Raw genomic sequence first — 25,128 nt, forward strand, 5'->3', positions numbered from 1 at the left:
AGTGCTTTGGTTTTGGAACGGACTTCCAGAACAGATTAAGTTTAAGAACCAAGGTGCCACTGTACAGTGCTATGCATGGCGCTTCATGAGACACAACAATCTGCTGATTGTTGGTGCTTTGTGGGCTGTGCCTTAGCCTGCACTGTTTGCCTTATAAACTACATCCAGTGCACACCTCGGGCACCTCTCAGGTGGGTGCCATTGCGGGCTGGAGGTTCCCCCATTCTTCTTGCCTGTATGTACTTCTGAAAAGCCCAAAATGACCACTTCAAGTCAAAACAGACGCTGGCCAGCATGTGCGAGTCTTCACTTTTTAAAAGATCTATGAGCCCATTTAGCTCCTAGCCACTCCTACCCATGATTGGTCAAGCTATGGGACAAGGCCAAGTGGTATTTCCTTTTCTTCAACCCATCTCCTGTGTAGCAGTGGCAGGCTTTAAGCTTTCCATCCAGGGTCTCTCCAAGCTGCCCTAGCCATCTGCTTGAATCTAAGAGAACAATGAAGGCGGTGATCCATTTATTTGACCCACATCAAAACCCAGGGGAGACCCCCAAACCAGCGAGGGAGACTGCTTGCCATAGTTTTTAGTGCCTCTGCAGGAGGTGAACATGGCTTTTTGTCAAACTAGCATCTGTTCGTATAGTTAAAGCTATGGTTTAAGTATAGTTAAAGCTATGGTTTAGCTAAATATAGTTAAAGCTATGGTTTTCCCAGTAGTGATGTATGGAAGTGAGAGCTGGACCATAAAGAAGGCTGATAGCCGAAGAATTGATGCTTTTGAATTATGGTGCTGGAGGAGACTCTTGAGAGTCCCATGGACTGCAAGAAGATCAAACCTATCCATTCTGAAGGAAATCAGCCCTGAGTGCTCACTGGAAGGACAGATCCTAAAGCTGAGGCTCCAATACTTTGGCCACCTCATGAGAAGAGAAGACTCCCTGGAAAAGACCTTGATGTTGGGAAAGATGGAGGGCACTAGGAGAAGGGGACGACAGAGGACGAGATGGTTGGACAGTGTTCTCGAAGCCACCAACATGAGTTTGACCAAGCTGTGGGAGGCAGTGGAAGAAAGGAGTGCCTGGCGTGCTATGGTCCATGGGGTCACGAAGAGTCGGACACGACTAAACGACTAAACAACAACAGCATCTGTTCAGCTCTAGCCCATGTTGCCTGGCGACTTACTGTAACAACTTAACGGTGAGTTCCGGCGCCCTTTCAATTGTTCTTATGAATGTTCATGATAAACACTGGAGGCATGGGGCAGGGCTCCAACATCAGAACATCTGCAGTGGGCACCTCGGAATATAGCTACAACATCCTAGGAGTTGCAGATTCTGTCCTCTATGTATGGCCATTAGGGGGATGGCTTTTTTTTAGAACCTCATTTCCCTGTATCATAATTTGATGAGCTTTCATTAAAGATTAGATAAAATCTTACTTTCAAAGAGATTTGATTAAAAAACCCTCACGCACAAAATGATTTTAAAATTTTTATTTATCAGTTTTTTGACCAACCATTTTTGAAGTCACTGTAAGCAGATATAAAATTGAACCCAAGCTTTAGAGTCACATATATGCAACATTATATAGGAGCATCAAACACACAAGGAAGCTTTTTTTAGCTGCAGTAACAGTATAGACGCCGCTAGAGGACGATGTTTTGCTACCTCCCCTGTAGGTTCTTTCCCCAGCATGCCCAGCAGGGTCTGCTTGCTGAGTTTTGAGGTCCCCAAAAGGGGCTTTTACCTTGCACAGGTATGACATTTGTATACCCTATGTTGCTAAGAACACTCCCCATTGTGGAATGTGGTGTTGTGTCCAAATTTGATACGAAATATATATAGAATTGTTAATACAATTTTATGAAATGGTAAAACAGCATACAAAAAATGGTTTGTGCGTAACCTTTTTTAATATTTCAAATGAATATACCTCATTTTAGTCATTAATAGGCAAAAGTTCATCCATTTGTGCTACAGGAAATAATTTTTGAGGAAAAAATGAAGAAGTCATCACCCTAATGGCCATTGCCCATAGAATGAATTCCCCAAATGGGTACAAGATTAGCCTTCTGTTCCTGGTAGCAGATAGCCAGCAACTGGATGGTTTCCCTGATTCCCCCTCCACCAGCTGCTGGCTCCTGGTGGTGTGCTGGCAAAGACTTTCCATTTAGCTGTTATGGCTAATGATAGCTGATAGGATCATTTATGAATCAATTCTCTGTCAATGCAGCTCCAGCACCGATGCAAGTAAAATGAGCCTAGTTAAGTTTTCCACATGGTAGATTTCTTAATGAGATCTCTGCAAATGTCGAAATAGCTTTCCACTTTGACACCAGCGTTTTTCAACTTTGATGTCAGATTCCAAAGTTAATTCTTATTAACTTAGTGAAGTTGGTTTATATTCTTATACTTAAGCATTCCTTCACACAAACAGAGGTACAGTATCTTGAATTGATTGGTCCAGGTGAAATAGAAAGGACATAAGAGATTCAATAAAACAATATGGATCATTTATTTATGCATTGAGTTTATTTTTCACTCCTCTGCCAAGGCACTCAAGTGGCAGTTTACAACTCTAAAAACCTACAAAATGGAGTTCTCTCAGGATGACCAATGGTCCATGCAGGAGCCAATCACACTCCTTCTCTAGATTGGGCTGCCTTGCTTCTGCCTTCCACCAGGCCTCATTAATAATAATTATTAGCATTAAATGGTCACTTTTTTTTAACAACAATATCAAATGCAAACAGGTAAAATCAATTAAAAGCTTTTTGTTTTCAAATCAAAATTATCTTAATCACCAAAAGTCTAGCTAATTGAATATATCTGAGCTTGGCACCCAAAAACTGACAATGATGGCACCAGGCATATTTCCTTGGGGAGAGCATTCCATTGTGGGGTGGGGGACTCGTTCTTGTGTAGCTTCATTCCTCCACAATCTAGGTTGAGGCAGATGGAGAAGGGTCTCTGTTGAGGAATGCAAGGTTCAGATTGTTTCATGTGAAGAGGGGTGGTCCTTGGGATATTGGAGTCCTAAACCTCATAGGGGTTTGGAGATTTTTTTTTTAAAAAAAACCCAGCACTTTGAACTGAACACAGAAACTACTGTGGTACCTCATGATACAAACGCCTCAGGTTACAAATGCCTCAGGTTACAAACTCCACTAACCTGGAATAGTTACCTCGAGTTGAGAACTTTGCCCCAGGATGAGAACGGAAATCATGTGCCGGCGGCACAGCGGCAGCAAGAGGCCCCATTAGCGAAAGCACGCCTCTAGTTAGGAACAGTTTCAGGTTAAGAACGGATCTCTGGAATGAATAAAGTTTGTAAGTAGAGGTACCACTGTACTTGGTAACCAGCGTAGCCAGTATAATATGCCTAGGCCTTCTGGTCCCTTCTGGTCCCTGTCAGTAATGTGGTTTACATAGCCCTAGGGAAAGTGTTGGATGGGCTTCTCCTCTGGTCATTGATGATTGCTTCAGGAGCATCAGCCGAGCAGTCTCTAAGTATCCAGGCACCATTGTCAGCAGTTGAAAGACTCACTTCCCTACTTGTTGGACACCTGACCTCACACCCAGAGGTCAGGGAAGAAACGATGCCTCTTGTTCATCACTGTCAGCTCTGATCTCTTGGCAGAGGGCTGTGTAGCATGATGCCTGCACTTCTTGATCTTTGTCATCGTTGTTAAGAGGAGCTGAGTAGCGTTTCTGATAAATTTAAGGAGCCTTTTCACATTTCATTGTATTTGACACCGTGGATCGCAGAGCATCTTTTCTTAAACGTCTCTGTGTCACACTGGCTGAGCATCTGGTCCTCTCAATTCCTGGGGTGAGATTTATGGCTTTCCACTTTCAGCCTGTTGTCTATGACCCCTGAACTCTATTTAGTGAGAATCTCTCCCTGTCTTGCACATTTCACCATAGTTGAGTTGTAAAGAAGATTCCAAATTCAGTCCCTGACATGTCCACTTGAAAGGATCTCTAGTATAAGACATCTGCTCCTGAGTGCTTGGGGATTGTTGCCAAAGTGAGTAGACAATTGTGAGATAGAAGATGATGATGAGGATGATGAAGAGTTTGGATTTGATATCCCTCTTTATCATTACCCGAAGGAGTCTCAAAGCAGCTAACATTCTCCTTTCCCTTCTTCCCCCACAACAAACACTCTGTGAGGTGAGTGGGGCTGAGAGACTTCAGAGAAGTGTGACTAGCCCACTTCTGCATGTGGAGGAGTGGAGATGCGAACCCGGTTCCCCAGATTACAGGGCGCGAGCCCACCTATAAGGCAAGCTGAGGCAGTTGTCTCAGGCAGCAGATCTCAATGTTTATCTTTCTTTCCCCCTTGTTCTTGATATAGATCTTCACTCACCCCTTCTTTTCTTTCCTGGCATCATTTTGGGGTCTGCCTCAGGCACCAGAATGTATTGGGACAGCCTTGCGTTTACAGATTGAGAGAGTATAACACGCATCGTTTAGTTTATCGCTTGTTGTTACATATTTTTGTTCTCATTAACTAACACCTTTCCCCATTTCAGCACTGCCTTTTTCCATTGAAAGTTTATTCCATTGAAAGTTCCACACGTTCTAATGGGACTCCAGCCTGTTTCTCATTCTGTGTGTCTCACATCTCGCAATAAAGGCCAGTAAAATGCCCTGCCAGAGCTGTAAAGTATTGATTTGTGTTTGCCAACTTGAGAGTTTGGGTTAAAAGGTAATTATGCATTTTCAGAATGTTATAATAATTCACAATAAATCTTTTTGTCAGGTTGCGTGAGTTGAAAAAATGATATGCACTGTCTGTTCTATTACTCATTGTAATAAGGGGAGGGTGCCAAGAACACACTCCCCATCTAGATGCTTGGATTATGAACAGCTGATGGGATTCACTGAGTCACTTTTCTTAGACTTATAAAGATGCTTGGAATGTCCTTATTCACAAGAGGACTGAAATGCGCTCTTCCAACTTACCAAGAGAAGTGACATTTTTAAAAACCTGCAGAGCGATTCTGCATGGGCCCAGTCTTATTCAACATCTTTATCAATGACTTGGATGATGGACTTGAGGGCATCCTGAGCAAGTTTGCAGATGACACCAAATTGGGAGGGGTGGCTAATACCCCAGAGGACAGGATCACACTTCAAAATGACCTAAACAGATTAGACAACTGGCCCAAACAAACAAGATGAATTTTATCAGGGAGAAATGTAAAGTACTACACTTGGGCAAAAAAATAAATAAAAGGCAGAAATACAGGATGGGAGACACCGGGCTTGAGAGCAGTACATGTGAAATGGATCTAGGAGTCTTGGTAGACCACAAACTTGACATGAGTCAACAGTGTTATGCAGCAGCTAAAAAAGCCAATGCAATTCTGGGCTGCATCAATAGGAGTATAGCATCTAGATCAAGAGAAGTAATAGTACCACTGTATTCTGCTCTGGTCAGACCTCACCTGGAGTACTGTGTCCAGTTCTTGGCACCCAGGGCCGCCCCTACGTGCAGGCTGGGTGGCGCAGGGCACCATGGTGCCGGCCCGCCAGGAGGGCGCCGCGAGCTGCGCCCACCCGCTGGCCGGCCGATCCGCCGCGCAGCTGCGCCCACGGCAGCTGCACTGCGCCTGCCTGCCTGCCCGCCCATCGCACAGCAGCGCCTGTGGCAGCCGCGCTGCGCGTGACGCCCACCCGCCCGCTGCGCTGGGAAACGGGGCGGGAGGGCACCGGAAGGATCCGGCACACCACGGCGCCAGGGGCACTTAAGACGGCACTGTTGGCACCACAGTTCAAGAAGGATACTGACAAGCTGGAACGTGTCCAGAAGAGGGCAACCAAAATGGTCAAAGCCCTGGAAACGGTGCCTTATGAGGAACGGCTTAGGGAGCTGGGTATGTTTAGCCTGGAGAAGAGAAGGTTAAGGAGTGATATGATAGCCATGTTCAAATATATAAAAGGATGTCATATAGAGGAGGGTGAAAGGTTGTTTTCTGCTGCTTCAGAGAAGCGGACACAACGCAATGGATTCAAGCTACAAGAAAGAAGATTCCACCTAAACATTAGGAAGAACTTCCTGACAGTAAGAGCTGTTCGGCAGTGGAATTTGCTGCCAAGGAGTGTGGTGGAGTCTCCTTCTTTGGAGGTCTTTAAGCAGAGGCTTGACAGGCACATGCCAAGAATGCTTTGATGGTGTTTCCTGCTTGGCAGGGGGTTGGACTGGATGACCCTTGTGGTCTCTTCCAACTCTATGATTCAACAGTGGCTTAGAGCAGATATCCAGGGTCCTGCTTAGCGGAATTAACAGGAGACCCCCTCCCAAAATGTACCAAGTTCCTTAACCACATGTCAAGTAATATCATCTGCAGAAGGGTTTTCCAAACTTCTGAGTTTTACCTCCACATTCCCCTATAAGAGATTGACTAGTGTGCTATAAATTTTCAAAGTGTCTATTTCAGAGGTCTTTTGAATCCAAACTTTTATAATTAGTTAGTAAATCCATTCCTAGTTTGGTTATTATTGTAGAGGTGTTTTTTTTTTGTTTAAAAAAAACTGTGGTTTTTCTTTGATGCAAATGCTTTTGTAGCCTCCCAAAGGTTGGTAGGATTAGTGTTGTCATTGTCATTTTCCTTAAGCAAGGAAACATTGTCAAGTATTTCTGCTTGCCAAAATTGCACATTCATTTTGGACAGACAGGCGCTGATATTATAATTTACCCTTCTTAAAATAGAAGATGCTTCTACATGCCTCAGGCTTAGCAAATATAATTAAAAGACTCGTGGGTCACTTCATGTGTCTTCTGAATCCTGAGGGCTTTAAGTCCTTTATTGTAAAGAAACCTTTTTGATGCTAGAGAAAGAAGAACAGTTCTCTCTCTCTCTCTCTCTCTCTCTCTCTCTCTCTCTCTCTCTCTCTCTCTCTCTCACACACACACACACACACACACACACACACACACTTTTTTTCTTAGCACTAATTATTTCCCCCCTTCCTGGCTTCTGAACAAAATGATTTGTGATGTTTTGTGGAAAGACTGGGAAGTATTTAGGTAATGGCTTTTAAAGCTGTCCAGTGATTTGCACTTAGAGCTAACACAAAGTACAGAGAGATGTCTCCTCCTCCTCCTCCTCCTCCTCCTCCTCCTCCTCCTCCTCCTCCTTCTTTTTCTTCTTCTTCCTTTTAATGACCTTGTTATAGAAAAGAGAACTCTTGGGTTCTTTTTCTCTGTTATAAAACACTGCATGTTTCCACTACCAGACCTAGAATGACCTTGAAGGTAAGGCAGCCTAAAGGTAAAGGTAAAAGACCCCAGACAGTTAAGTTCAGTCCCAGATGACTCTGGGGTTGTGGCGCTCATCTCGCCTTACAGGCCGAGGGAGCCAGCATTAGTCCACAGACAGTTTCTCCGGGTCATGTGGCCAGCATGACTAAGCCACTTCTGGCGCAATGGAACACTGAAACCAGAGCAGCGCACAGAGACGCCATTTACCTTCCCACCGGAGCAGTACCTATTTATCTACTTACACTTGCGTGCTTTCAAACTGCTAGGTTGGCAGGAGCTGGGACCGAGCAATGGGAGCTCACCCCGACATGGGGATTTGAACCGCCAACCTTCTGATCAGCAAGTCCAAGAGGGCCAGTGGTTTAGACCAGAGCCCCACCCACGTCCCTAAGGCTTGGCCTAGGATCTTATCATAGATGGTGCTCACAAGGCCTCAATCCCCACCTCTTTTAAGTAGGGGTGGATCAAAAACGAAAGGGTGTGAACTGTGAGTGAACAGGTTTCAGGATCAAAATCCCTGCCAGCCATGAAAATTCTCAGTCTCCTCAGTTCCACCACCTTCAAGTTACTTCGCCTGCTGCAAAGTCCTCACTCACACATCACCACCACGGATTGCTCTTCACAAAAACAGTGATCATCTGCTTCCATCTGCCCCTTGTATTTGTCAGTGTATCCCATCTGTTCCCCAATGCCTCCATCCCAGATGGTTATCAGCACTGGCTGGCTTGAGGCAATTCTTTGAATACTGCCATGAATAACAGGAAGTTTGGAGCGTGTAATTATTATTATTATTTTAAATCTGGCCACTGAAGAGAATCATCATGAAATCCTTCCTTTTGGTGATATATTTTTTTCTAGCCAATTTTTTAAATAAGAAAAAAGGAACAGTATAGGAAATGGTTTTTGTGTGTAAGGAGATTGGTTGCTCCAAGCTCCCTTCATTTTCCTTTGATCTCACAAGTGTCTGGTGGCTGAAACTGCACATTCCAGTGCTCCCAATCTATCAAGGATAGGTCCTGTTATTTTGTTACCTATCCCTGGTAAATCATTGCCAGCAAATCTTAAAGAAGACGCAAGAAACTGTAGCTGTGGTGAAAAGGGTTGCTGTGGACACTCGTGTTGTGAACGTGATCCGTGCGGGAGGCACGCTCACAACCCACAGCGTTCACAACCCATGCCTGCGCATGTGCGGGTTGTGATACGGTGCCCGCGCATGCACAAAGCGTGATTTAGTGGTTCTGTGCATGTGCGGGCGCCGAAACCAGGAAGTAACCCGTTCTGGAACTTCCGGGTTTGGCGTGGAGCGCAACCCGAAAAGACACAACCTGAAACGCCTGTAACCCAAGCTATGACTGTATATTTATTCAAATATAAGAAAATAGTGGGTATGCAAACCATCAAACAATAAACCACAATTGCACGAATCAAACTTTAGTCTGGACACTAGAATTTTCCTGCTCCCTGAATGGGCACACATGGCACAAGATGAAAGATCCTGGGATACTTACAATGGCTTTATTGAGAACACACCATAGCTTGCAGGCAGTCCAGTCCTTTCTGCATCCCCCCCCCAAAAAAAGAGCAAAAGAGAATACAGAAATGCCTAAAATTTGTCAGTCTCAATTCTCGTGTACAGATTCATTTTTAGAATACTTCCTCTGTTTGAAATAGGAATACAGTCGTACGTTGGTTCTCGAACCCCTTGGTACTCATATGTTTTGGCTCCTGAATGCTTCAAACCCAGAAGTGCCCTGGTTTGTGAACATTTTTCGGAAGCCGAACATCCGACACGGCTTGCGCTTGACTGCAGGAAGCTCCTGCAGCTAATCGGAAACCATGCCTTGGTTTTCAAACGGTTTCGGGAGTCGAATGGACTCCAGGAATGGATTAAGTGGTACAGTACCTTCGAGAGCCAAGGTACCCCTGTACAATATATTTCATTATATTGGTGAAGACCATGACCAGGTGGTTGATTTTGCATGTTTAAAACTTTAATAAAAGATTTATAAAGAACACATTGTAAGACAATTCTGTAGGCCACCCCCTCCCACTAGCTTTTAAATCAATAGAGAGGCTTCAGCAGAGGAAACAATTTCATAATATGCTTCCAACAACAACTGAGAGGTAAAGTGGCTGGAACACGACTGCTTGGTATGAGAATTGGAGCGATCTCAAAGCACGTGACTGTTTTCAAATGGGAAAATGTTGGGGTTTATATATTTGAATGTAGCACTTTCAAAAGTTTCCCTGGCACCAGGGGTGCCAACTTAAATAAAATATATTTGGGGGGGGGCAGGTAACCCCCGCCATGCATAATCAATCACGTGACACGCTGCACACAAACCATTTGAATGGCAATGCCCACCAACTTTTTGGGGGAGCGGTCCCCTTAAATATCTTAGGGGGGGGGGAAGTGTCCTCGGCTCCTAAAAGTTGGCTCCTATGTCTAACATCACACTGTAATCCTAATAAGGATTTTATAAAAGTAGGTCAGTATGAGTTTATTACACATGTTTGATTGTTTGTTGAATTTATATCCCACCCTTCTTCCTAAAGCAGCATGCATATTAAAATATGTCAGGGGTTCTTTAATTGCATTGCAAGAAGTTGGGCTAGATGTCCCTTTGGGACCCTTCCAACTCTCCCATTCAATGTTTCTATGAAAGTAAATCAACAAAGTATTTAAAACACCTTAAAAATTGAAGATGGAAAAGAAGGCTAAGGGATTATGTGGCTTCGCTAAGGCCATAAAGTCTTCTTCTTCTTCTTCTTCTTCTTCTTCTTCTTCTTCTTCTTCTTCTTCTTCTTCTTCTTCTTCTTCTTCTTCTTCTTCTTCTTCTGCAATCACTCATAGCCAAGTGATATTGTCTTCCATAAACACAGTTTTAACAGTGAGTCCGTAAGTGGAGGCCAATTTTGGACCCACATGTCCTTCCACAGTGGGGACATTGGTTCCCTGGAGGGAGTTGATAACGATGTGGATTTGCCAAGCGTGGCTTCCTCTTAGCATGTTTCTCCCTTGCGTCCTGAGTTCGAGTGTCTTCAAAGTCCATGACACCTTTGGTAAAGGCTGTTCTTCAATTGGAGCGCTTGCAGGCCAGTGTTTCCCAGTTGTCGGTGTTTATACTACATTTTTTAAAAAGATTTGCCTTGAGACAGTCTTTAAACCTCTTTTGTTGACCACCAGCATTACGCTTTCCATTTTTAAGTTCGGAATAGAGTAGTTGCTTTGGAAGACGATAATCAGGCATCCACACAACATGGCCAGTCCAATGAAGATGATGTTGAAGAATAATTACTTCAACACTGGTGATCTTTGCTTCATCCAGTGCACTGATATTAGCTCGTCTGTCTTCCCAAGTGATGTGTAAGATTTTTTGGAGACACCGTTGATGGAATCTTTGAGAAGTTGGAGATGGCGTTTGTAAGTGGTCCACAAGCATACAGCAAGGTTGGTAGTACAATAGCTTTGTAAACAAGCATTTGGTTTCCCTGAGAATGTCCCAGTCCTCAAACACTCTGCACTTCAATCAATAATGGCAAGAGGACTTATTGATTCATAGCTCAGTCACCTTCCAGCTCTGCCACACCAGCAGCTAATCCACATTCCATCATTGCATTATGTCACCTTCCAACTGTCAATAGCTTTTCCTGGAACCTTCTGATGCCCTTCCCTTGATTGTCTCCCAGAATTCTCTTAGAGGTTCTGAAATGCCTTATTTCTACAGAACAGTTGTGCTGGGCTCAGTTTCCCCCTACTCACAAGTTACAGAAAGCTATGGTAAGTCTGGGTGCTCTTGGCCTATTTGTCTTCCATCCTGTGGGATCTACCCTCTGCATGGTTGAAGGGATGCCTCTAGGCAGATCTCATTACTTCCCAGTTCTCTGGCTGATCCAACTAGGGCTGTGCACTGGATTCAGTCAAATCCCAAGATGAACTGGGTTGATTCAGGGGAGAACCAGACTTCAGCTGAGTTGTATCAAGCGAACCCCGGGTCAGTTATTTATACCCCAACATTCAGGATATGGGTTCTAGAAGGCAGTTTAAAAGTAACATTTATTTGCATATTTTAAAGACCCAGAAAAGGGTATCTATGTATTGAAAACACACCGGGATGCTTCACACAGTGCAGTTGATGGTAGATCACCCTGTAGGGGGAATTCCGTTTGAGTAGTCCTTGCAGTGGTGGTCTTTGCCTGCCTTCCAATCTCCCCATTTGAATAGCTAACATGATGCCCTCATGCTTAGAAGATTTCATCCCACACTACTTTTAGGGAGACCCCAGGGAAATTCGGAAATTGGATGATAAGGGACAGCCTCATGGCAGTAATTAACCCCTGCCTCATGGCAGCAGCTCTTTAAAGGCGGGGAGTCAGTCGAGCAGAGGCGTGCATTCTGTGTTAGCTGGGAAGACCCTAGGGAGGCTGTAAGGTGGCCATCACAGAGACAAATTATTGGCATAGTGCCTTGCCTCCATACCTTGCTTATGGGCTTCCTGGAGGCATCTGATCAGCTGCCTTCTACCAACAACACTATCTTATTTTCCCCTAGGTGAGCCTTTTTTATGACTTCTACTCAGGAAACCATGGACAAAAAGGAGGTAGAAACTAGTAAAAAACCCAAGAAACGGGTGGGGCTGCAGGCTGCATGCAAGGTACTGGGTTTATAACACATTGAAAAATCAAAGTCGCTGTGTAATTGTTTCCCAGGTTTCAGATACAGCATTAACTTATAAGCTAATAGTACAGTTTGGTTCACAATATATTGGGTGGGATCCGGAAATAATCATGGTGGGAGTAGTCCCACTGGACTCATTTCAACGGGTCTTCTTTAAGCATGACTAAGTCTGAATACAACCCATTATACTACAGTATTATTTTTCACATTTTTAAAAAAAGTTTTATTCAAATTATGTCAATGTGGTGGTTTACAAAATAAAACCAGCACTATGAGGTAACAACAAAACATGTAGCAGAATATCCAGATTTCAGAAAAGACAGTTTTAAGACTCAGTGCTAAAGTGAAAAGATGAGGTTTAACTGACTGGTAGAAGGAAAACCTGCAATTAGATTGCCCATCCTATCTCTTAACAGGAGGTGATTCCTCAATGTGAGGCCACCACAGAGAAGGCCTTCCTTTGAGTCATCATGAGATGTATCTTTGCTATGCATGGCACGATTTAGTTGTGTCTCTGATAAAGAGCTAAGCAAAAAGCTGGTTTATCTGGAAAATAATGTCTATGTAGAACATTGACACATGAGTAGCAGTTGGAAGTGCAGCAGCAGGGATCATTCAGTTCGTAACTCAAGGGTTAATTCATATAGTGCAAAAGTCATCTAGCCAAGAGCGGGATGGCTGAAAGTATTGCTTAGCAGCCAAGCAAAGTGCCATGAACTTTACTGAAGTAAAATGTCCTCTGATTGGCTGTGAAGTTCTGAGAGAGTTTTCCTCCGTATGTCTGGTTGAAAGTCTTTCTGCTAGGTACAAGGCCTGGAGCCTATTTGCATTATTTAAGTGACTTTGCTAACATTTAATTTCCCTCACTAAATTGTTTTTCCGGATCTGGTTTGATGCAGATTTTAAATGGGTCTTATGTTGTTGAGTATGTTCTGGCTTTGATATGGTTTTATACTTGTTGCTTGTTTAGTCATTTAGTTGTGTCTGACTCTTCGTGACCCCATGGACCAGAGTACACCAGGCACTCCTGTCTTCCACTGCCTCCCGCAATTTGGTCAGACTCATGTTGGTGAACACTGTCCAACCATCTCGTCCTCTGTCGTCCTCTTCTCCTTGTGCCCTCCATCTTTCCCAACATCAGGGTCTTTTCCAGGGAGTCTTCTCTTCTCATGAGGTGGCCAAAGTATTGGAGCCTCAGCTTCACGATCTGTCCTTCCACTGAGCACTCAGGGCTGATTGCCTTAAGATAGGTTTGATCTTCTTGCAGTCCATGGGACTCTCAAGCGCAGGCATCCCCAAACTGCGGCCCTCCAGATGTTTTGGCCTACAACTCCCATGATCCCTAGCTAAGAGGATCAGTAGTCAGGGATGATGGGAATTGTAGTCCAAAACATCTGGAGGGCCAAAGTTTGGGGATGCCTGCTCAAGAGTCTCCTCCAGCACCATAATTCAAAAGCATCAATTCTCGACAATCATCCTTCTTCATGATCCAACTCTCACTTCCATACATCACTACTGGGAAAACCATAGCTTTAACTATACGGACCTTTGTCGGCAAGGTGATGTCTCTGCTTTTTAAGATGTTGTCTAGGTTTGTCATTGCTTTTCTCCCAAGAAGCAGGCGTCTTTTAATTTTGTGACTGCTGTCACCATCTGCAGTGATCATGGAACCCAAGAAAGTAAAATCTCTCACTGCCTCCATTTCTTCCCCTTCTATTTGCCAGGAGGTGATGGGACCAGTGGCCATGATCTTTGTTTTTTTGATGTTGAGTTTCAGACCTTATTTTGCGCTCTCCTCTTTCACCCTCATTAAAAGTTTCTTTAATTCCTCCTCTCTTTCTGCCATCAAGGTTGTGTCATCTGCATATGTGAGGATGTTGATATTTCTTCTGGCAATCTTAATTCCGGTTTGGGATTCATCCAGTACAGTGGTACCTCGGTTTGCGAAAGCAATCCGTTCCGCGGAGCCGGCCGCTCCCCGAATCGGTCGCTCCCCGATGCACACTTCTGCGCATGCATGAAGCGTCGATAGAGCGCTTCTGCGCATGCGCACACTGCACAGATTGCTTCTGCACATCCAAGCACCGCAGAACCCGGATGTAAACACTTCCGGGTCCGCAGTGGTCGCAAACCGAAGCGGTCGCAAACCGAGGTTTGACTTTATGGTATTATATACTGATTGGCATTTGTGTTGCATATAATTTATTCTTGTTTATTTATTTGTTTTTAATCTTGCATTTGTTGTTTTACTACTGTTGAAAACTGTTCAGGGGGATAATTAAACAGTCATAATCAGATTTCTCCTTCTTTAAATCCTTGGGATCCTCAGAACTCCAAGTAGCCTCTTAGTATCAAAGACCCCTTGGGATGATGATGATGATGATGATGATGATGATTTTGGAAAGTTGTAATTGTCAAGGAATATCTGCATGTCCACCAGATGTACCTCCCTTGAGGACTGAAGGCAGCTCTCTCTTCTATCTTTCTGCTTCTTAGTTGTAAATGCACCTAATTAACAAGAAAGAAATGCAAGTATTCTGCCCTGTCTCATCACAGTATCTCCTGCTTCTTCCTGTAGGACTTGTCAAGGACACTTCTTTGGGTGTTGTTTGCTACCTGCCTCCTGTCTTCAACCTATGGTTACAACATCTGGCTGATCTACTCCCCTTCTGTGGTACAAATGGCTTCTTTTACTTTGTGGGCTGTGTTACCTAAGGGGTTATTTGTTGTGCCTCTGAAAGTGGAGGTAAGCCATAACTATTGTGGCTAGCAGTCACTGACAACCTAATTATTCACGGGTTTGTCCAAGTTAGTGACTGTCAATGCCATCAATAGTGACAGTGCTGCTTGAAGGAGTGCTTTCTTTTGACTCTCCTGAATCTTCCAACATCTAGTTCCATTGGATTTCCTCAATTTCTGGTGTTATTTTTTTTTGGGGGGGGGAGAGAAAACGTTTGTAAATTTAGAGAAATCCACACTTAAAGGTGGTTGAATTTTCATGAGGACTTTAAAAACATCACAAACTGATATGGACCTGAAGAGGACTGGACTTAAGAAGGAACAAATGAGAGATTGAGAGAGATTGACAGTCTCTCCCATCCCTGGTCACAACCGCTGAGATTCCGCTATCATGTGATGTGTTGAACCGTCCTAACACCAACTTTTCTGTGCTTCTCTCCTAGCTCATAAAAGACTTTTATAACGTAACCACTTACCCCCAAAAGATAGACCCCAGCATCAGGATATTCTTGATGTCCTCCTCCATCGCTTTATATCCACTGGGAGGTATATTTGGGGCACTTACGATTGGCATCCTGGAGGATAGATGTGGCAGGTATAGACAGAATCTCGACTGATGAACTGCATGCCCTAGGCTGGTGAGAAGTGAGGGAAATTGAGTTGCTTCTGACCTACATGCCCTGATCCATCACATTGCTCACCACCACACATACCTAATGGCCCATGAAGGGGGGGGGAGGTCACAAGAAGAACATTAGACGGGCCCTGCTGGATCAGGCCAAAGGCCCATCTAGTTCCAGCATCTTGTCCTCATGTTAGCCCACAGGTGCCAATGGAATGTCTGCAGGTGCCTATGGAAAGCCCATGACAGCTACTAATAACTTAAGAAAGCTTTCCCTGCAGTGTTACCCAATTCTATAATGGAATGCTACCTGTAGAACTCCTGAAATGGTTTCTATTGTTCTTAGATTCTTGAGCCAGTATCTTTTGTATTGTATTTTATCGTCTGTGGCTTTGATAGCTTTTGGCCACAACATGGTTATGAATCTGCAAGATGAATGGAAATAGAATCATACAGTTGTAGAGTCGGAAGGGATCACGAGGGCCATCTAGACCAACCCCCTGCGTTGCAGGAATCTTTGGCCTGTGGGACTCAAACCCATGACCCTGTGATTAAGAGTCTCATTCTCATACTCACTTTAAAAAGCATGCTCCGGGTGCCTCTCCACACTTGTAACCACCACCAACTGGTCTGTGATCCCCATAGTGACTCAGATAGTGGACGATATAGCCACCAGGGCTAAGTAAAGTCCCAAAGTTCTAGGCAGACAGAAAAGGAAGATAAGACAGGATCAGCACCTCGGAGAGGGACCAAGCTGCAGGGCAGACATAGGCAAACTCAGCCCTCCAGATGTTTTGGGACTACAACTCCCATCACCCCTAGCTAACAGGACCAGTGGTCAGGGATTATGGGAGTTGTAGTCCCAAAACGTATGGAGGGCTGAGTTTGCCTATGCCTGCTTCAGGGGAAGTGAGGAAATACAGTTGCTGCAGACCTACATCTCTGCGGTAGCATCTAATAACTGGCCTTATGATATACCCTTTAGAAAGGTAGCTCAGAGGTAGAGCACAAGCTTGCAGGTAAAAGACCCCAAGCTCTGCACCCCACACGGGAACATAGCAGGGTTGCAAAAGCCAACTTACTAGACCTTATGGAAACATGTGAGCAATGTCTGCTGAAATCTTGGATAATTTTAAAGTGCTTAAGAATAGGACAGTCAGTGCCTTGCAGGTCTCCACCCATAACTAGCAAAGTGCAGAACATAGTATCCATAGAAAGCTGAAGGCCTTGCTGCACTTCCATAGCTGCCATACCTGCCTGAGAAATAAGGGACTGGGCCGGAAGTAGCGCTGCAGCCATTTTGGAACTGGGCAAAGCAGCATCAAAAGTCGCTTCTGAGCATGCTCCGCCCAGTTCCAAAATGGCCGCCGTGCCAGAATAAACCGGGGGGGGGACAAAAAAAAAATCCGTTTTTTTCGGCTGGGGACAGCTGGAAAAAATAGGGGTTTCCCGGGGAATACGGGAAACTTGGCAGCTATGATAGCTGTTCTCCTGCTGCTGCTCTTTTGGTGGTACCATATCTTCACTGGCAACTCCCAACCCACACAAACTTTTCTGCTTTCCTTGTCTTTTCAGGAAAGGTACTTTGATTATTACTAATCTTTTGTCTATTATCTCTGCTATACTCATGGGTTGCACGTATGACCTAACTACATATGAATTCAAAATGGTTGCACGCGTGTTGACTGGAATATGCTCAGGTGAGTCAGGGTACTGGACTGAGTGGTTACTTACTTACTTATTTATTTATTTTCATTAAACACATCCCCGTAACTTACGTTGTTACCTGCCATGTCTCTGCATCATTTAACACAGTGATGTCTCATGCAGATCAGAAAGAATTGGTTGGCATTTTGCATACCTTCATGGGGGGAACATTTTGTGGTGCTGACCAATTCCTGTTACTTCCCCACTAGGGCCTCCTATACACCGTGGAGATATTCAGATGTTTATATGCATCATGTCACATGCAGATCATGAATTATCCCTTGATTTATCATCTAACCAGGAATAATCTACAGTGCTGTTCCCATATACATTGGCGAGATATCGCCTGTAAAGCTGCGAGGATGCATAACCATGACGGCCAACTTCTTTTTTACCTTTGGTGTCTTGTTGGCTCAGATCCTCGCTCTTCGGGAAGTCCTGGGGAATGAAAGAGGTAAGTTTAAAAAGAGCACCCTCTGCCCTATAGCAGATCAGAAGCACAATCCCCGTTGTTCACAATATCATCACTGTTACCCTTCTTGCACAGGTTGGCCGTTTCTGATGTGCTTTGCTGGGATCATGCCAATGTGTCAGGTCTTCCTACTGCCCTTCATACCTGAAAGTCCTAGGTACTTGTACATCCAGAAGAAGGATGAATATGGTGCAAGAGAAGGTACAATACTATCGATTGTACGGGGACCTTTAGGAGTGGGCACAGTGCAAAGCTCCTGTGGTCATTCCCGGACAACTCATATTTAGGATCCCATTAGGAATGGTGGATAACTTTACAATACTTTGAGATGTACTGGGACCACTGGGTGTGGGCAGCATACACAGTTGGGGTACCCCAACAGCCTGAAGAAAATTTGCCATCCCATCAGACAAGGGTAGGGAACTTTTTCAGCTCCAGGGACCAGATCCTTACCTCTCCCCAGCCAGTGGGCCAACGTCGACATGTGGATGGGACAAGACACCTGTCAATCCCATAACATCCTGATGATATCACATGATTGATAGGTGGGCTGCCCCCTCACATGTCAACATCTCCCATTTGAACATTGGAAAGTGTTTCATCTACCCTTTTAAAGATTGCTGGACCAATCTTTTAAAGGGGCCGCAGAAAGACCCAATCACTCTTCTGAGCACAGTGGTAAGTAGACTCTTCCCACTTTCAACAGAGGAGGGGGGAAATCCTGCTTACTGCTGAGTTCAGCCACACCAGAGAGTTTGCTACAGGGAGCTCTCTGATGCACCCAAACTCAACAAGATCGCTTCCCCTTTGCATCAGATGATACGAAGGAGGTGCAATCCTGCTTAGCATTTGGCCTCTGCTTTGCCCAGCATATCAATGGCTCTCAACAACCAGCTGGCTGTTGGGTGCTTCATGAGCTCCACAAAGTAGTTTTGGTCAAGCCCTGCCCTTTTGGTCAAGCCCCTCCCTTGCCTGTTTGGCATTAGGTGCAGGTGTGGGTGGGCACAGCTTGCCCAAAATAACTTCGTCAGCTAAACTGGAAACTTCAGTGGGACAAGAGTGACCTGCAGGCTGGAGATTCCTTACTTCTGTCATTGGATCTCAGCACTCTGTCATTATCGTATCATTCCTTTTATCCTGATGTTGTGATTAACACAGGGACTTTGCACTGCCTTTAATTGGGGGTTTAAAAAACTTCATTTCCACTGACCCCTTTGGTTATTTTATAAGTCGCCTCCTTTCTGCCTCTTCTCCCACCTAGCCTTGCAGAGGTTGAGAGGACGGGAAGACGTGGAGGACGAGATGGAAGAGCTCCGCGAGGAGTTCTTTGCCGCGAAGGCAGAAAAGTCATTGAACACACCCAAATTGCTCTGGAAGAGAAGCCTGCGATGGCAAGTCATCATTGTAATTACCTTGATGGCCTCCCAGCATCTCACCGGAATCAGTGCGGTAAGAGAGTTGCAGGCCAAGGTGTTTTGAGGTTGAGTCAGGTGAAACAAAGACTTGTTTTGAACACAAAGTTCACAGGTGAGGACACCAGTCATTCATGTTGTGCATTTAGGGAGACAGTCATATTCTCCGCACTCGGTTGATATTCTGTTCTCCAGGTCCGCAACTATCAAGCACCTCAGCACTTTTAATGATTAAATTATTACAGTTTTAATCGATTGTACTTCTTTTAACATTTGATGTTTTCAGCCATGGACTCCATTGGGAGGGACGGCGGGAAAGAAATCACAAATAAACAAATGACTATGAGCTAACACCTCTGATTGTTCTGGTCTAATTTCAGGCTTACTATTATTCAGAGAGGACCTACACGTATACAAAAATTGGAAAAGACAATGTCCGCTTCATGAGTATAGCTTCCACTCTGAGTTTCTCTGTGGCAATCATATGTTCGGTAAGCATCTCCCGACTCCTCTCTCTCTCACCTGAGCTCATTCGGTAGAGCATGAGACTCTAAAATCTCAGGGTTGTGGGTTTGAGCCATGCAAAGATTCTTGCATTGCAGTGGGTCAGACTAGATGACCCCTCTGGTCCCTCCCAACTGTACAATTTCTTGGATTCTAAGGTTTCATCACCATACATTCAAAGCACATGGCTTCTCCCCAAGGAACCATGGGAGCTGTAGATTATCCTTCTTGTAGCTGCAGTATCCATAGGCACCAACTCCTTAGGGCTGAGTTGCCTTCAGCCCCCTCAATATTGTTGATCAGGGGGCTCAGCACCCCCACCCCTATACTGAGGGGGTGGAGGGGGCAAGCGCCGAGCAGACTGTGGTGCAGCATCAGTGGCAGGCTCTTCCTGAGTGCAAGAGAGGAGGAGCCGTGGCCACTGAGGGGACAGTGAGCAAACATTGATTTATGAACCTTGGCCAAGCAAGTGTTTGAACCAGACCACAATCCCACATGCTATTTATTACTCCTTCCTAGCTCTCACCTGCTTCTTTGCCTCTCTCTCTCTCTCTCTCTAGATGTTTTTAGTTGATCATGTGGGGCGGAAGATTCTGCTTCTCTCTGGCTTTGGGATCTGCAGCATCCTCTGTATTCTGTTAGCATTTGCTGTGGAATTACAGGTGGGTAATTCACAAAGTTTGGGCATTATAGCCATTTGAACCTGGGCATCCTCCCCTTTCATATGTGCAGAGCAAGTGGTAGCCATTGATAGCCTTCTCCTCCGTGAACTAGTCTAATCCCCCTTTAAAGCCATCCAAGTTTGTGGCCATCACTGCCTCCTGTGGGGAGTGAGTACCATAGTTCAACTGTGTGCTGCAAGAAGGACTTCCTTTTATCCATCCTGAATCTTCCAATATTCAGCTTCATTGGATGTCCAATGCACACTCTGAAATTTAAAATCCAGTAGGTTTGTGTCTGAAAGCTTCAAGGCGTGAGTGACGAGGCATTGCAGATTTTTCCTGGAAAATTCACTTGGATCATGCATTTTGATTTCCCCCATTACAAGAGATCTCACAGGGGCTTCGCTCTTGATTTCCTGTGTCACCTGTTGCATTCCATGGGCCAGCAATGCTGCGGGGAAAGACATGGCAATCGTAAAGAAGGGACATCCTTGAAGGTCAAGGGGGTAATCAGTGTGGTGGACCCCAAACTCCCATCATTCTCAATCAGCATGGTGAAATGGACAGGGATGACCGGAGTTGTGGCTCAGCAACTTGTGGAGGGCCCCATTCTATGTAAATGGTAGTTTGCAACTTTAGTTGTACATAACTGACATATACCCAACTTTCTCTAATAGGAAACCATAAAAGAGATGGCGTATTTCAGCACAGTTTTTATTCTCCTATTTCTCCTTGCACAGTGCATTGGCCCAAGTAAGTACTAAGCTCCACGGAGGATGTAAAGGAAATGAATAGGAAAGATAAATTGCTGAGTCAGTGAAAACGTTGCATTCAATGTTCTGAACTTCTGAATCCTTTCTCTCTACCAAGATTCGACTCCGAGCATAATTGTATTGGAGCTGTTCCTTCAGACATCGCGGGCCTCAGGCTTTGTGGTTGCGGGCTTTGTGCACTGGTTCATGCACTTTGTAACAGGAGTGCTTTTTTATCACGTAGAGGTGAGTGGTTTTGATGGTCAGTTTTGATGAGGAGTTAATGGTTTGCTTTAGGGCCAGGGGTCCCCAGACTACGGCCCGGGGGCCGGATGCGGCCCAATTGGCCTGCCAATCTGTCCCGCGAAGACCCCCGCTGCCCGCCGCCCGCTCTTACGGTGCGCAGCGCGGCAGCACTCTTCCGGGTCGGGAAAAAAGCGCCGAAAATCCTTTGTGCGCATGCGTATGGGCCTCTCCCGACCCGGAAGAGGTCATTTCTGGTGCACTTCCGGGTTGGGGGAGGCCCATACGCATGCGCACAACGGATTTTTGGCAGTTTTTCCACCCTGGAAACGCGCCGCCGCGCCAGTAAGCGCCCGTGCACATGCGCACGGGCGCGCACTCCCCTGCCCGCCGGCCCGCACAGGCGCGCGCTTCCCCGTCCTCCGGCCCGCCGCACGATCGGCGCGGTGGGAACCGGCCCAAACGCCGGTAAGTCTGGGGACCCCTGCTTTAGGGCTGTGCAGAAGATTTGGCTGAGGCCTGAAACAAATCAGGTCTATTTGGAGGGAATCAGTTTTTGGATGAGTCAGGTTCAGACAGCCACAGTTCACTGCAGGTCATGTGACATGGCCCAGAACAATCCATGGCTGTTGGGGGTGGAGAATTAGGCATGTAGGAGAGGCAGGCAGGATGGGGAAACCTGTATTACTCCTTCCGCTCAATAGCTGGGTGTGGATGATACTGTGCAAGCAGCTTTCCTTTAGGATCTGGGTGTCATGAGTGAGCCAGCAGTAAATCACACTGCGCAAGTTGGAGTTAACTCATTATTAGCAAGAACACAAATCTCTACAGACTTGGTTGAATGTCTGGCCTAATGAGCAGAACAGTTCATTCCCTGTGGTCTTACTCCATGAAAATCAGTTGTCGAGGCTGAAAGTCCCCTCCTCCCCACAACAGTCTCAAGTCCCTTCATCTCCAGGGCTTTTTCCAAGCAATCCGAGACTGTGCCTCTGTGCAGCCAATCTCTCCTCTGTCCTTTTCATGCCACTTCTTGTTCTGGGAGAAAAGTAAGGAGGGGAGCTTGTCACAGCAGAAGGAGGAGACACTTGTGACTCCTCACCAGCCAGACTCATCTTGGCCTCTTGGCCTCCCTCCACCTCTGTTTCAGCTTCTGCCTTTGATTCTGGATTTCACTCTGCCACAGATTCTCCCAGCTCACCAAGTCCTCCTACCCCTTCAGATTCTGGCATCTCCTCTTCCCAGTCTTCTCCCTGTGACCACTCGTCATCATCCCACCACCACTCCCTGGGCTCTGAGCTTCCCTTGGTGCTTCCTCAGCTGGTTCCTCCCAGATCCTCTGTGCCCAACCAGTCCATGACACCGGGGATGGGGAGGCACCCTGGTCTCTGTAGGGAGAGGGGAAGGAGACACAAGGTTCCTTCCCCCACCTGACTCCTGACTTCGTGTTCAGCAAGGCTTTTAAAACCCTAATTAAACATTAGCCCTGGCCCCAAAAGTATTCAGGAACAGATTGGGGTGAGGAGTTGGTCCCCAGGTGGACCCTGGATTGGAACCATAAAACAGATAGCCAGTGGTTTGCACTGGTAAAGCAATCCCAGCCACATGTAGCACCATTACCTCCCCCACAAATTAAATCATCCCAAATATAAAGTAATATGGTTGTTTTCCCCCACCCCCAATTGCTTGCCCCTAGAAGCTTTAAGCTGTGATGCAGTTTATAAATTTATGGTTTTTTTTAAAAAAAGTTATTTGATGCCATATAAAGTATCAAAGCTATCAAGTCAGTGTGCAACCAGATTCCTTCATCTGCCCCAACTGCAACAGAACATACCTCTCCCATATCGGTCTCTATAGCCACAGCAGGCACTGTAACTGTCCAGCAGTTTGGCTTCACCCACCTACCCACCCCAAGGCACATCTGAGACAGACGGATGCCAACTATTGCATTGTAGACTGGGGCTCAGAGCTACTGTGTAGGTGCCCATGTTTTAGTGCCTTCTATAGTAGTGATGTATGGAAGTGAGAGCTGGACCATAAAGAAGACTGATTGTCAAAGAATTGATGCTTTTTAATTATGGTGCTGGGGGAGACTTTTGAGCAGGCATCCCCAAACTTCAGCCCTCCAGATTTTTGGACTACAATTCCCATCATCCCTGACCACTGGTCCTGTTAGCTAGGGATCATGGGAGTTGTAGGCCAAAACATCTGGAGGGCTGCAGTTTGGGGATGCCTGCTCCTGAGAGTCCCATGGACTGCAAGAAGATCAAACCTATCCATTCTGAAGGAAATCAGCCCTGAGTGCTCACTGGAAGGACAGATCGTGAAGCTGAGGCTCCAATACTTTGGCCACCTCATGAGAAGAGAAGACTCCCTGGAAAAGACCCTGATGTTGGGAAAGATTGAGGGCACAAGGAGAAGGGGGTGACAGAGTACGAGATGGTTGGACAGTGTTCTTGAAGAGTCGGACACGACTAAACAACTAAACAACAACACAGTCATGGAAGGGTGTAGCAATACCTAAATTCAGGCTGTGTGATTGGTGGGCCATATTTAACCTCTGGATTGCTTCTCTGACTTGTCAGTACCAGCATATTGTACTTCTCCAGATTCCATATCAAAAACCTGACATCCATAAACTGACTGAGTTGAAGAATTCACACTGATTCTGTACCCTAACCTAAAGCTTCCCCAGACTGACCCTCATTCCCCTCTTCCAGGATGTGAATGAGGATCTAAACACACAAACACATACACCATGTGCATGATAGATAAGTAAATAAGCTTCTGTGATATGCTCATCTCTCTCTCTCTCTCTCTCTCTCTCTCTCTCTCTCTCTCTCTCTCTCTCTCTCTCTCTCTCTCTCTCTCTCCTACCTCCCCCATTTCCTTCCCAACTCTAGGAGTCGATTGGATCCTACTGCTTTCTGTTCTATTTCCCTATCTGCCTAGCCACCTTTTTGTTTATCTCGAATTATCTCCCGGAAACCAAGAAGAGGACCTTCGTGGATATCAAGAGAATTATGTTGTTGCGGTCAGTCAAGAAGGTGTCAGCCACGGTGGTTAATTAGAAATTCGGGAATCACTCTATGCAGTTATTTAGTTGCGGTGTTTTCGTTTTTGAATTTCCAAACAAACAATTCCAATAAAGCTCTTATTGATATCCTCCAATTCCCTTAGTTCAGCTAATGTAGTAATAATATAAGATTCCCTGCTGATCTAAAAATAGTCTTCCTTTTTTTTGCATTCAGTCTTACCTGTGAAAACAGGGACAAACTGAGAAAGCAGCCAACCTACATCTTATTAGCTGCCATCTTTTCAATGTTTTGGCTGAGTCAAAATATATGGAGATCGGGGATGGGAAGTAGCTCAGTGGTTTTACAGGAAGGAGGTCCTAGGTTGAACCCTGGGCACTTCCAGGTGGAGCTGGGAAGGATTTTAACCTGAAGACCTGGAGAACTGCTACCAGTCCTTGCAGGCAGTATTGGACTCACCAGTTGCCCAGCTTCAGCATTAAACAGCTTCCTCTGTTCATTGATTGTTATCTCAATGGCTTTGTTTGAGCTGCTTGTGTACAGAAATGGATATATTGGGGGGAACTTGCTTGCAAAAATGTGCTCTCTTAGGCAAAATTGCATACACGGTATGCATTTTAGGAGAAATGCATGCTAAACTGCTGGGAAATTTTCATTAGGCAATGGAAATGTGGTGAACTCAACCAATGACTGGAATAATGAAATATAGGGAGAGAAAGAAACTGAAATTCATCATTCCCTAGGGACACGTCTACATTTCATTTTCTGAGTTTCATATTTAAATATATAACAAATCAGTTTGTCAGAGAAGTGTTTACCCACCTCTGCTTTCTGTGACTGGTAAATGGCTCTGTTTTGTCTCCCTTTTTTGTCTTTTTGAGATGCCTTTATTTGTGTGTGTGTGTGTGTGTGTGTATTTAATATCCTGCCTTTCTCCCGGTTCAGCACCCAAAGGGGCTCACAGAATGAATGAAAACAGCTAAAAACACACTCTATTAAAAACAGCACTGAAAACACTGAAAACCATTTAAG

The 25,128-nt window shown here is 45.2% G+C and overlaps 1 protein-coding gene across 1 annotated transcript; it reads left to right on the top strand.

Annotated features, from left to right (window-relative positions):
- The first annotated feature begins 11,838 nt into the window (after positions 1–11,838).
- Positions 11,839–24,132, top strand: LOC118089660 (solute carrier family 2, facilitated glucose transporter member 5-like). Its single transcript, XM_088675018.1, has 12 exons — positions 11,839–11,928; positions 14,530–14,625; positions 15,134–15,285; positions 16,888–17,012; positions 17,321–17,473; positions 17,567–17,692; positions 18,753–18,940; positions 19,284–19,394; positions 19,968–20,069; positions 20,747–20,822; positions 20,940–21,067; positions 23,965–24,132. Exons 1-12 carry the CDS (start codon positions 11,839–11,841, stop codon positions 24,130–24,132), a joined length of 1,515 nt encoding a protein of 504 aa, XP_088531144.1.
- The last annotated feature ends 996 nt before the right edge of the window (positions 24,133–25,128 follow it).

The sequence above is a fragment of the Zootoca vivipara genome, chromosome 8 (assembly GCF_965207765.1).
Source record: "Zootoca vivipara chromosome 8, rZooViv2.hap1.1, whole genome shotgun sequence".
Lineage (NCBI taxonomy): Eukaryota > Metazoa > Chordata > Lepidosauria > Squamata > Lacertidae > Zootoca > Zootoca vivipara.

What these genes read in the sequence shown, in the direction of transcription:
- LOC118089660 (XM_088675018.1), top strand. Translation starts at nt 11,839, where the DNA reads ATGACTTCTACTCAGGAAACCATGGACAAAAAGGAGGTAGAAACTAGT. An exon ending in CTGTGGCAATCATATGTTCG is followed by an intron (nt 19,395 to 19,967) that starts GTAAGCATCTCC and finishes CTCTCTCTCTAG; the next exon opens with ATGTTTTTAGTTGATCATGT. An exon ending in TGCACAGTGCATTGGCCCAA is followed by an intron (nt 20,823 to 20,939) that starts GTAAGTACTAAG and finishes CTCTCTACCAAG; the next exon opens with ATTCGACTCCGAGCATAATT.